Here is a 12,599-nt window from a genome sequence, read left to right on the forward strand (position 1 = left end):
CGCCCCCTCTTTCGGGCCCCGCCCGGCTCTGATGTGTGCGGGAAAGAGAGGAAAAAAGCGGAGTGGAGCGGCGCAGGGGAGGATGAGAGGAGAGCTCGCACAAGGTGGGGCGCAGGGGTGAGGCGGCCGCTGCGAGGGGGGGCCCGGCAGCTGGCTGGGTGCGAGGCCTCCGCTTCAGCCCTGCGCCCCTTCTTCCAGTGGGTGAAGCTATAAAGTTCCTCATTCTGGGACTAAATTCGGTGAGGGAAGCTATAAATCCCTATGGGGCTAAATTCAGTGACCATGTGCCCCCTCAGTCATACAGTGTAATTCCAGATGCGCGGCAGTTTGTTTTGATACAATTATAAAATAAATATTGAAAGCCATTTGGTAAATCTTACTGGCAAGAGAAGGTCGGGCACAATTTTCAAATAATCAGCATCCCAATATAACTCGTAGATTATTTTCTTAGCGTGCGGTTGAATATTAGACACTTCCCATTTCCATGCAGCTGTTGTTTTAAGCAGTTGTCGGGGCTCAGCTGTAGGATGGAGTCTCTTCTGCTGAGGTCACCAGACTATACTTAGTATGAAGGGATGACTATAAAAAACAGTAGTCACTTGCCAATTGAAAAATACCCTATTGGAAAACAAAAAAAACCCCAACATTTAGTTGTTGGTTTTAAGTCTGTTTCAAAGAGCAAGGAAGTGAATTGTCGTTTTGGTAACCAACTCCATGTTAGGTAGCAAAGGAAGTGGGAGCTTTGCTGCAGGGAGAAGACCTGCATCATGGTCCAACTGTAAAATTGTTGTCAGTTAAAAGTATTCCCTCCTCTCCAGTTACTTTTACTATACAGAAACTGTAAGTCGTTACCTATTGCTAGTATTTAGCTTTGTTCCTCCTGTCTTCAAAACAGGCTGCTACAACACTTGTTCCAGTGAGCAACAGGACGTTTAATACCATGTTGTGTATGTGCACAGGGAGTTGCGTAGTGTAATCCTATGATCTTACAAAGGGATCTGCTGCAACGTCAAACACTGTTTCATAGATCCCTACCTACTGCATGAAACTAAAATTACGAACTTATAGTACAGATTATCTCTTATTATGGAGCTTGTGTTTATGAAAGTGCAACCGCACCCTGACCCTGTTCTTCACAGGAATACCCTCGTTTCCAAGGAATGGGGTCAGAATAATTAAAGGCAAAGTATTTTGTGTGGTACTCTGGAAAAGCAAATTAACCATTCACTTCTGGAGGACTAAATCGGATTTGGCTTTGGATCACAGTTAAAAAATGGCTTAATATTCAGATGAACAAGGAATAAAGATGGGTGACTGGTGATGTGAGTTAATAAGTCTCCCTTTTCGCTATCGTATGATTGCCAGATGAGCTTCGTTCTGGTCTTCTGCTTCTGTACTTCAAAAACCAGCAAACACTGGCATGGATGGAGCCTGTTCTGAAGACTTGTTTGGGGTAGCGTGGTTACAAGTAATGAATACAATACACTACTATAGTTGTGGTCAGGAAAGGAAACATACCTACCTGCTACATGCGTTTACAAATTTTGTAAGTTCTCAACTTTGTTTTTATAAGGTACTTGTAAAGCAAAACTATTTACATAAAACAAAGTGATAGGCAGGAAAACAAGGTGCTGTGTGGGTTTTGTACACTGATTAACAATTACTACGTTTATCAGATGCCCTTGAAAATTGTTCCTGATAAAATTATTTAACAATCAGACCAGAGTTTATGGTTCAGAATGATTATCTCTAGATTATTTGCAGGATTAAACGTATAGTTGCATTAGTTTGCATTTGTAGGAGTGCCACATAACGTTTCTTCACTTTGCCATGACTTCAATTTCCCTAGTCTAAAATATGGATATAGTGATACTTGTGTCAAGTCTCAGTGGTAACACTCAGAAGTATCAGAGGAAGTCAGCTAAAATTGTCAGGTAAATATGAGTGAGCTACAGTGAGATAACAGAGCATGTGAGTGTTATTCAAGTGAACGGTGCACTGAGATCTTTAATTTATCAGAGGTTAATAAGGATCAAGATATAGTGGTCTAAGGTTGCTTATTCTTAAAATAGTCTATGTAGGGATTTTACGTGATTTATTTTATGTACAGTGACTGACACTCACTGAGTGAGTATCTTTGAAGGCCAGCCTTTTCTCCACTTCGAAAAATGCATTGAGAATGAAAAGATCTGTGTAAGAGCTAATTAATAATTAAAAGCATTTTAAAATGTGGGATCAGCAACTAGAGCGTAATTTCGTGGTAAGTTAACTTCCTTCAGAATACGTAAAATGTAACCACTCATTTCTACTATTTACGCCTGACTTTTCTTTTTTCCCCAGCTTTATGACCTTTAAAAAAACCCTATTACTGAAACAGAGGAGGAGTTCTCTGATGACAAGCTGTGATCTTATTCTGTGCTTTGAGTTGATCCCTTTATATAAAATTCTAATGCTTTTTTACAATAAGTACTTATCCGTTACCAGCATCTGGCAGCCTTTTAAGATCTTTGTAAAACTTCTTTGCGTAAGAAATAAGTTGTAGAGAACTTGGGTTTGCCACATAAAGATGATAGGTTGACTGGTCCCTTGTTCAGGCACCTCACATGTTCCAGCAGTAAGGAGTATCACCATTAACTGTTTCTCCCTCGCTGCTAGCTTGTGTATTAGTAAGTAAAGATGCTCTGGACTTTGTTGACTTCACTGTTTCACTGACCAGCTTCAGCATCTTTTTGTCAGTGGCAAAGCAGGCCCTTGCGTGAGAAGAAGGTGAAAATTTCAAAGTGAAGCTGAGTCTTTCTGCCAGCTAAAATGAGAAGGGCAACCACTGAACAGTGAAGAATTACAAGCAATGTTGTAATAGAGATTGAGTGAAAAGTTTTTCTTAGGCCTGAGACTATCTGACCTTATAACTGGGTGCTCATGGAGAATTTATACCTCCATACTGACTCACTTCTTTCTCAAAATATGTTATATCCAACTATTTTAAGAAGTCTTAGGCTTTTGTCTCAATCCTGTTTTCAGTGAAGCCACCCATAGCTTTGCGGGGAACAAGACCTGGGCTTTGATATGAAACTACCACACTGAAGAATGTTATATTTTTCTGCCCCAGGACACAATGTTCTCTCAGGTGAGCAACCAAAATTAGATCCTGACAATAACTGAGAGAATGCTGGCTGTTATTTATTGTAAAAAAGTAAAGGTCTTCTCTTTTTTTGCCAGAAGATGGCGTTATCATTAACAATTTAGGATTCTTGAAAACCTACCGATACTCCTCATTTCTTTACAAAGCCAATTTATTTTGAAGAATTATGTACCTGTTTTAGAAACAGTGTCTTCAGACACAAAGAACGCTACAGTGTTGGACGACTTAAAATATTCTTTTCATGAGGAGAAAGGCACTCCTTTCTTTTAGAGCATTGCCGATTAAAAGGCCAGAAGGGTTTCACTGACAACTGCAATTTCCCCTGAATTCTCTCATGTATGAACCAGACCAAATCTTTTAGAAAATTGTCTACTCTTGAGTTTTAAAGTGATCACAAATGCTGGAACCCATTACCGTGACGATTGCTTGATTTTTTTCATGGTTAATTAATTTGTTGCTCCTTTATTAGTCAATGTTCGGTTTTCCTAGGTTGTGAAATTGCTGTTCCATGAATGGAGAGACACTGGAGTTAACTCCTGAAACCACTTAGATACAGTAAGATTTATTATATCTGGGGAAGCAGAAGCAGTTATATTACTTCCCGGGCCAGTTCTCATTAAGAAGCCATTTAGTTCCTTTCACATGGCACAGAGCCTTAGCCAATAAGCCGTACAGAGCTGCTTACATGTCTCAGTACTAACCTTCTCGTATGTTCTGCAGTACCTATATTACTTGGATTTTCCGTATTTTGAGAACCCTAGTCTCTTGTTACCCCAGATAATGGAAACCTGTCTGCACAGTAATTTCTAGCTATTTAAATATATTTTGTTTAATTTTCAATTAGAACCTTGACCTTAAAATTCTTAGTTCTCTCCCCTTATCTGCTGCTCGTTTTGGGAAGTGTCTCCATTTTTTTTTCCTTTTTATCCTCTCTTCTCTCTCCTGTGTTCAACATTATAATTCAAACAGAGGTTAACACCAAATTAGTTCTTGCACTGGTCTTTGGCCACTCTGTGTTTAACTTAAGCATATATAAATATGTAGGTGTAATTTTCAATACAGAGTGAGAATAGACAAAAGAAATTTGCTGGATTGTTTTCATCTTTAACAGATTCTCAGTACTTTGAGATTGGTGTCTTGGCTTTGTTTTCATCTTACAGATTCTCAGTACTTTGAGATTGGTGTCTTGGCTTTGTGTTAGCTTCTCCTTTCATCAAACAAAAGAAGTTTCCCATGGCAGTGCATACAGACCTGTACTGTGTTTCTATTTTAAGCTACTTCATGTAAGACAGGCATTTTTTCAAAAACATAACCCTTCTTAAAATTAAGTCTGAAGTTCCTGTGGAATTTTATCTGTTAACAAAAGAAATTTGCTGGATTGTTTTCATCTTTAACAGATTCTCAGTACTTTGAGATTGGTGTCTTGGCTTTGTGTTCTAGCTTCTCCTTTCATCAAACAAAAGAAGTTTCCCATGGCAGTGCATACAGACCTGTACTGGTTTTCTATTTTAAGCTACTTCATGTAAGACAGGCATTTTTTCAAAAACATAACCCTTCTTAAAATTAAGTCTGAAGTTCCTGTGGAATTTTATCTGTTAAAGTTGGTAAATTGTAAATGCTTGTGAAAAACCTTGCACATGTGTCATAGTTAGCCTCTCTGATCTTTGGGTTTGCTATCCTCTCCGACAATTTTGATTTCCCCCTCCCAGGATCTAACAACCTCAGCAGTGGCTCTGACTTTACCTCAAGATTCAGAATCGCATTACGTACACATTAAATAAGACCCCTACATACCAATGTTTTTGTCTTGAAGCTTGTTACTGTTGAATCTCATAATTTTATTATGGCTAACTACTATCTACAGCTTAGACTGTAGCTTCTAAGTCATTTTATATGTCCTCTACTGCACCTTTTGGCTTCTGTAATATCTTATACAATCAACACTTTAATATAATCTTTATTGTTATTATTTCAACATAATGTGTTAATTAATGATATGGAATCAAATCTGGGGGTGATATTTGGTGACTTTATTTTCTTATATAATGTTATTGAAAATCCTGCCAAAGAACTTACCCTGAAGTACAGGGGGGAAAACTTAGTCTTAAATAACTTGGTTTTGTTGAATGTTGTTGTAACCTCCAAACATGAGTAAGAGCTGTATTTGCTAAGGTCCTAGACAGAACAAAGATATAAGAAGGCAGTGGGCAACAGATACTTGAAGTGCTATCGTTTTTCCATTTTATGGAACAAGTAAAAATATCTGCAGATATTAATCCATCTGGATACAGACAGCTGCACAATGCATTGCTAGGGAGATGTGAGTGAAGGAGTTGAGGGTTTTTTGGCATACCTTTCAGTGATGCATGTTGCTTTTTTGGGTTTCCCAAGAATGCAAGTATGGTGTTCCAGTAGCATATATAGATTTAAAGAAATTCTGTGTTTCAGATTTCACAGAATGTTTTGGTTATTCTGTCAAGGACACTTAGAAATGCTCACAAGATTCATGACAAGAGAATACAAGAGATTGTATAATACAATTATAATTGTATAATTCTTGTATAATACAAGAATACAAGATTCTCATACAAGAGAAAGTTACGCAACGAAACTACAACTTTGCTGTAGTTCATCTGTAAGATGAATGGTCTTAATTGTTCAGCTTGAGGTGAGGACAAATGCAATTTCTTCTCCTTTGGTTAGTTAACCAGGGATAGCTGAACCACATTAGACCACATGCCCTGATATTAAATTGAGTGTCTAAAATTAGGCATTTTACATTCTGTAGCTTGAGGACAGGGTTTCAGTAGCTGCGGCATTCATCAAGTAGACATCAGGCGTGTAGGAACTCTGCAGCAGTAAGTAACACTGCATTGTGCATTTCTTACACATTATTGTGTGTTGTCTGTAATTTTAAAATATAGTTTCATAGATAAAATACTTGGTTTATGTTTAGTTTACTGTTGTTATTGCTATATTCTATAGTGTTTGGCACTCTAGTATAACTTGGAGTTAAACAAGCTTCTAGCCTAACTGCAGGTAATGGCATCAGGAAATGTGTAGTTTCTTCATTAATAACTTTGTCAGATGTGATGTTTCATGTGATTCTAATATGTATTTTGTTTGATTTCTTGCAGACTTTAGCTTGAAGATGGCATCATGCCTTTATGAATGCCTTTGTGAGGCAGAACTTGAAAAATACTACCCCCATTTTGCTGCCTTCGGTCTTCAGAAGATTGACGAGCTTGCCAAAGTTTCCATGAAAGATTATACCAAACTGGGGGTCCATGACATGAATGACCGCAAACGACTCTTTCAGCTCATTAGAATAATCAAAATTATGCAAGAAGAAGACATTGCAGACTTAAGCAAGCAAGATTTTCAACCAAGTGGCCTTCTCATTCAGCCTCAGGTGACCAGACCAGGTCCCCGTAGACAGCTGTGTTTTGAGTCCTTCTTTGAAGAAAATGATGGAACAGTTAAAGACTCTGAATCTCAATCCTACGGTTCATCTAATTTCAGTGCCAATGAAGAGAAGAACAGTGTAGGGGAAATGTTGGGACACATTCAACCACATGATTCAGAGCTGATCAGATTAAGTAGAAGAGACCTAAATACTCCTGGAATATGCACAAAAAAGGACCTGAGCTGTCCAACAGTTTCTGATGATATTGCTCCTCTCCTGGGGGATTCTGAAGTTCCTGTCATACAAAGAATAACTCATATTTCAGGGTATAATTACGGACTACCTCATTCCTGTATCAGGTAATAGTCAGTCGCCTTTATTTTGCTATATTTCAAGTTAGTCATAATTAATTATTTCTTCATAGTGGAGGAGAATCTGTCTTCATCGCCTCCAAATAAGCAATCCTACCACTACAGAGCAATGCAAAATCTTATAGAGAAGAGAGATATTAATAAGCACTTGCGACTCTCCAAGTCTGGTAGAACGAATCAGCTGAATTTCACCAGCTGCTACTCACTAAGGTTGTCTAAGAATAGTCTTTATTGTCTTTCAGGATATAAGGCTTTGTTTTCCTGGTGTTTTGGCCAATCTTTCTTTCTCTTTTTCTTTCCATGAGACTATCTTGCAAAACCTTATTTTTCCAAAATATGGCATTGTCTGTTGATAAGTTTGTCAAGTTTTTTGCAGTAAAAAAGATAGTCACTGTCATGACTATATTTGTTTATAAAGCAATTTCTGAACTGGAGCTTTAAAAAGAAACAGAATGAATATAACTGGGATGGGATATAGACGTGGTGGTGAGAGGGATGCCCTTCAGCTGCTCCCCAAGCACATGATCTGTAACTTTCATAACTTTTCCCCGTGTTTGGTAACAGAGGGGCTATGGTTATCTTGAACCACTGGTAAATCTACCCTGGCAAAATTTTTAGAGCACAGAATAAATTTTTCCTGATTCAGTAGCAGAACATGCACCCCTCTGCGCACATACCACCAGCATCTAGCTCATTGCAATGCAGTTGTGGCAGTTTTGTTTTAAAATGTGGTGAAGAATGGTAGCTGTATGAGGTTGGGGCTTGGTCTGGGAAGGCTGTGGTGAAAGATTTTGTGTGTGGGAGGACCCATGGAGTTGGGGTGTCAGTTACAACTCCCATTGAGTGTGCATGTAGTCTGGAGGGATAGATGCTGTTGCCACAGTGGAAAAATACTAAGGTGACATAGCAGTTAGAGTGCTTAACCTGTGAAATGCAAGACACAGGTTTATAACTCCCCTTTGCTGGAAAAAAAGTGATTCCCACTTTCCAGAGAAGTGCACTAACCTCCTACATATATTGGCATCTTAGTGCATTCTCTGTCTCCTCTAGAAGTTGAGCCGAGGTGTAACTAAAAGGGCAGGATTAATAGTGCTGGCAAGTAAAAAATGATAAAATATAACCTAATGGCTCAGCTAGAGGAGTTCAAGATTTTTAATCCTGCAATAGAGCCATGTTCTCCATTGATCTCACTTTCTTTCCTTGTTCTTCTGTTTTTTCCTAAGTACATTCTTCTGTGCCTGGCATTATGGTTCATCTTGTGGGCTGTCTGCATCCTCCTCCTGACACGCCTGCGTTTCTCTTTCTCCTGTTTTGACCACAGAGTACATGTTGTGCATTCCAGGCTTGGGCCAGTCTGCCAGCACTTGGGTTTCTGATTCCTGCTTTGCAAATCTCTAACTCCTTCACTGAATCCATCCATTCCCATGTCACCTTGTGATTTGACCACTGTGAAGGCTAATCTGGTCTCATCTATGAGAAACATTGGAAAACACTGGCATGATTTCAGATGCCAGAAAGATAAAGAGCTCTTTTAATATGCTTAAATATATTTTGCACTTGCCCACAGCAAATGGCTTGATTTAGACAGTAGCAGATAAGGCATAGTGATTCTTCTGACCTAATCAGGTTGTATTCTGTCTAATCAGGTTTCTAATGATCTGTGTCAAGATTTTGGTTTTTCTAGTAATAAAAAGATATATTTTGTTCTAAAATACGATTTCTATTTAAGAAAGTTTAATAGAAAATCTAAACTTCAGGTTCAGCATATAGACTTAAAATGCATTCTGTTCCCATACAAAACATATTCAATTAAATGTGCCTCTGTACTAGAAAGAATTTATGCCTTTTGTCTCATAAACGGAGCCTCCAAGTCTTCAGTTTTTCCTTTCTCCAAATCTTGCAATCAGTCCTTCCTCCTTCAAGCTCTTAGAGCACAACAGGCTCTTTCTGTAGGTCACCAAATCCAACCTCTGACATGGGAATTAAACTTCAGAGCCTCTGATCATTTGTTGGACAACATTTGGTGTCTAGTGATATCCATAAGCTCATGCTAGCTTATGAAGCATCTTGTTTCAAGTATCATTGCCTTTCTTTTCAGGGGAAAGAATTTTCCATCTAAATGCAGGGCCTGATCCTGGTCTGTGTGGGAAAGCTGTACTAAAATTAAAGGGACTTCAGTTACAAGTAATCTACACAAGATTACTTGTGTGTAGTCTTTGAAGACCACATCTTGAGATTTATATCTGCATGCCATATGCTTCTGGGGAAACATGCAGCACAACAGCAATGATACTACAAGCTTGTAGTTGTAATGAGATATTGAATAACTTTTGGGTTTGGTTTTAATTTACTAGACAACTACTACGTTAGTTTCAGTTGCTACGTTAAAAGATTTTGGCAGGGCATTCAGACAGCATGGCAGAAACACAACTTTTGTGCAAGTTAGTGCTTGATTAAAATTATTTTTTTCTCACAAATTGACATTCAAATCCAGGCTGAAAATCATTACTTACTTGGTTGAAGACAGCGTGAAAAAGGGAAAGGCGGAATGAATACATTTTGGTTGAATTCAAGCATATTCTGTATGATGCATCACAAAATGCTTTACGCAGCAGGTTAATCAATGAAACATGAAGTGACCTCATGTTTCTGAGGTGTCTGGAAGGGAACTAAAGTAGACTTGCCAGAACACAAGAGCACAATTTTGCCTGTGGTCTGACCCAGTTTGAGTCATTTACTTGTAACCTGTTTGACAGCATATAATAGGAAGAATGAAAGTCCATATAAGAGGAAAAGCAACTAAATATTATACCCTCTCCTTCTCAAGATCTGTTCATAGTTTTATCTGTACATAATTAAATGACTAATCATGACTGCGAATAATTTCAGCAAGATTAAATTTCATTAAGTTAACTTGCATATTATGCCAGCTTCAATCACATATTTGTGGACAACTGAAAATATGCCAGTCCAGCAACAAGTTCAGGAATGTAGCTGTATAAACACAACTATTCTTTTAACAGAAGTGCACAAAAGGCATCGGTCTATTTAGGAAAAAACAGCAGAAACTTCACTGTGTAACAATGAGATGTGTTTTGGTGTTTTTTTGATAAGCCATTAAAGACAGAAATATTTATTTGATAAAACTAAAAAAATTATGTATAGTCTAGATTCTGTAGTAAACTGATTTTAAAATGTAAACCTACACTATTGTTGTAGATCCAGTACTGCTGAGAAAGAGACTCCATGGACAGAGAGTGAAAAAATCAGAGTGTGTGTCCGAAAACGTCCTCTAGGCCTGAGAGAGGAGCGACGTGGGGAGGTTAATATCATCACAGTGAAAGATAAAGAAACCCTACTTCTTCATGAGAAGAAGGAGGCGGTTGATCTCACCCAATATATTTTACAGGTAACATGCTCCACTTGAATGTTGTGTTTATGGGCCAGTCGCTTGCATGGTGGGATAAAGCAAATTGTACTTGGAGTTTCAATGAGGGGAAACAGAAGAGGGCTGTCCGCATTTCTTGCACTGAAATAGTGTTGTGGTTTAACCTCAGCTGGCAACTGAGCACCACGCAGCTGCTCACTCACTCCCCCTGCCCTGGTGGGATGGGGGAGAGAATCGGAAGAGTAAAAGTGAGAAAACTCGTGGGTTGAGATAAGAACAGTTTAATAACTGAAATAAAATAAAGTAAAATAGTAATAATAACAATAATAATAATAGAAGAATATACAAAGCAAGCGATGCACAATGCAATTTTTCACCACCCACCGACCGATGCCCAGCCAGTCCCCGAGCAGAGATTGCTGCCCCCCAGCCAACTCCCCCCAGTTTATATACTGAGCATGACGCCACATGTTATGGAATAGCCCTTTGGCCGGTTTGGGTCCACTGTCCCCCCCTGTGCCTCCTCCCAGCTTCTTGTGCACCTCCAGCCAGGTCAGTAGAGGATGGGAAGCTTACCTTGACTAGTGTAAGCGCTTCTTAGCAACAACTAAAACATCGGTGTGTTGTCAACATTATTCTCATCCTAAATCCAAACCACAGCACTGTACCAGCTACTAGGAAGGAAATTAACTCTATCCCAGCCAAAACCAGGACAAATAGGTGGTGGGCTCTTCTGTGAGCTCAGCATAACTATATTTGAATTCCTTCTGATTTATGCCAGCCTGTGGCAGAAAACCTGAGCCCAGAATTTTAAGCCTCAAAAGCATGTCTCTTGCAGCTTTCTTTGCACATGGCAAAATAAAACTCTCTGCTACATGCCATTGCTGCAGGAGAATTGCCTGCTGCAGTCTCCTGATAGCTTTCCGTGGTACTTCAGTGAGGATTTCCCTTTTCACTATTTCAGCACTGTAGGTCTGTTTCAATGAATTACATGTACCCTCATCCCCTCCCTTCCTTTGTTCTCAAATGCTTTTGAAAATTAAGTTCCCTTTTGGTCTTTGTTTCTTAATCCCAAATATCTTGTGCTGTCATAGTTCAGATTCTCACTTTTGACTGACAGCACCAGGAACAGAACTGATTTCTAGAGAGCAGCAAGCCATTCTCACTCTACTGGGTGTTATTTTTACAATCTGGGTCCTAGGAACAACTGTTTGGAGTATTCAGTAAAAATTCAGTTTGCAGCTCTCTCAGGCCCAGTTCATGTACCACCTTTTACGGTGCGACACATGCAGCAACTTCACCCCACTCCCGCCATCTGACTACCTGTATTTGGCATTTATGCGGTGCTTATCACCTTAGTATCTCAGTGCTGAAATAACCGCTGATTAATTTTGTTATGTCAGTACAGATAAACGAAATCTTGCTGTCAATCAATATAGTACAAACAAAAGTGTGCCATGTCAAAGGCTGTGTCTGTTCCATAGGACTCAGGAGAACTTCTCTGCTTCCAAGCCTGGCTACTCACCCTGCCTCCATCTCTGGTTCCTATAGAAAGGACAGCAAGGGGTACAGAGCAAATGGGAGGTGGTGGGGCATGTTCCAGCTCCACGGCCGAGGGACCCAAACGGCAGGCCCATCACAGAGCACATCTGCCCTCTGAGCTGAGTGTAGCTGCTGAGACTCCCTGGTTTAATCTGCCTGTGCGCTAATGTGGTTGGTTTGTGCATTGTTGAAATGATTCTCGCGCCTAGAGACCTACCACCTTAATTTACCCTGCAGTGAATTTATTAGAGTGCAATGTTAGACACCAGTCCATGGAGGCTCTTTTGAAAATCTGATGTTCGTGACTGTCCCTACAAACACTATTCTTAACTTGGAAGGAACCCATAATGGACTCTGTTGCAGTGTTTCCAGAGACCCTGCTGCTTTGGGTCAGATCTGGAGTGTGGGAAGTTTTGTGTTTTCTTGCCCCCTTCTGTGATAACACAATCCAGCTTTTCTTAGGAATAGCTTCTGTCTTCTCGGCACAAAGTGTTTTTAAGTCTGCAGAACAGAGACAATTAATCACAACTGAGGACTAATTTTGAGAGAGTCAAAAGTTGACTCTAAGTTCTTTTTACTGTTATAGTGTTACTGTACATCTGTAGGCTGATTCATTTCAGGAATAGATGAGGGTTTTCTTTAGTTAGCGTTTTTTGGGTTTTTTTTTTTTTTTTTCTTTGTCAGAAGGCTGTGGTATGTTCTGCTTCAGAATGATGGGAAATTATGGCATCTTTGCTTCCCTTCCCGCCC

At 39.4% G+C, this 12,599-nt stretch overlaps 1 protein-coding gene across 1 annotated transcript in view; it reads left to right on the plus strand.

The window, feature by feature from the left end:
- The first annotated feature begins 6,293 nt into the window (after positions 1–6,293).
- KIF24 (kinesin family member 24) overlaps positions 6,294–12,599 on the plus strand; it is a 25,407-nt gene continuing 19,101 nt past the window's right edge. Inside the window, exons 1-2 of the mRNA XM_009275119.1 lie at positions 6,294–6,907; positions 10,139–10,328. Coding sequence (XP_009273394.1) covers positions 6,294–6,907; positions 10,139–10,328 — 804 coding nt within the window. The remainder of the gene's footprint in view (positions 6,908–10,138; positions 10,329–12,599) is intronic.

This window comes from Aptenodytes forsteri, unplaced genomic scaffold (assembly GCF_000699145.1).
Source record: "Aptenodytes forsteri isolate BGI_AS27 unplaced genomic scaffold, ASM69914v1 Scaffold266, whole genome shotgun sequence".
NCBI lineage: Eukaryota > Metazoa > Chordata > Aves > Sphenisciformes > Spheniscidae > Aptenodytes > Aptenodytes forsteri.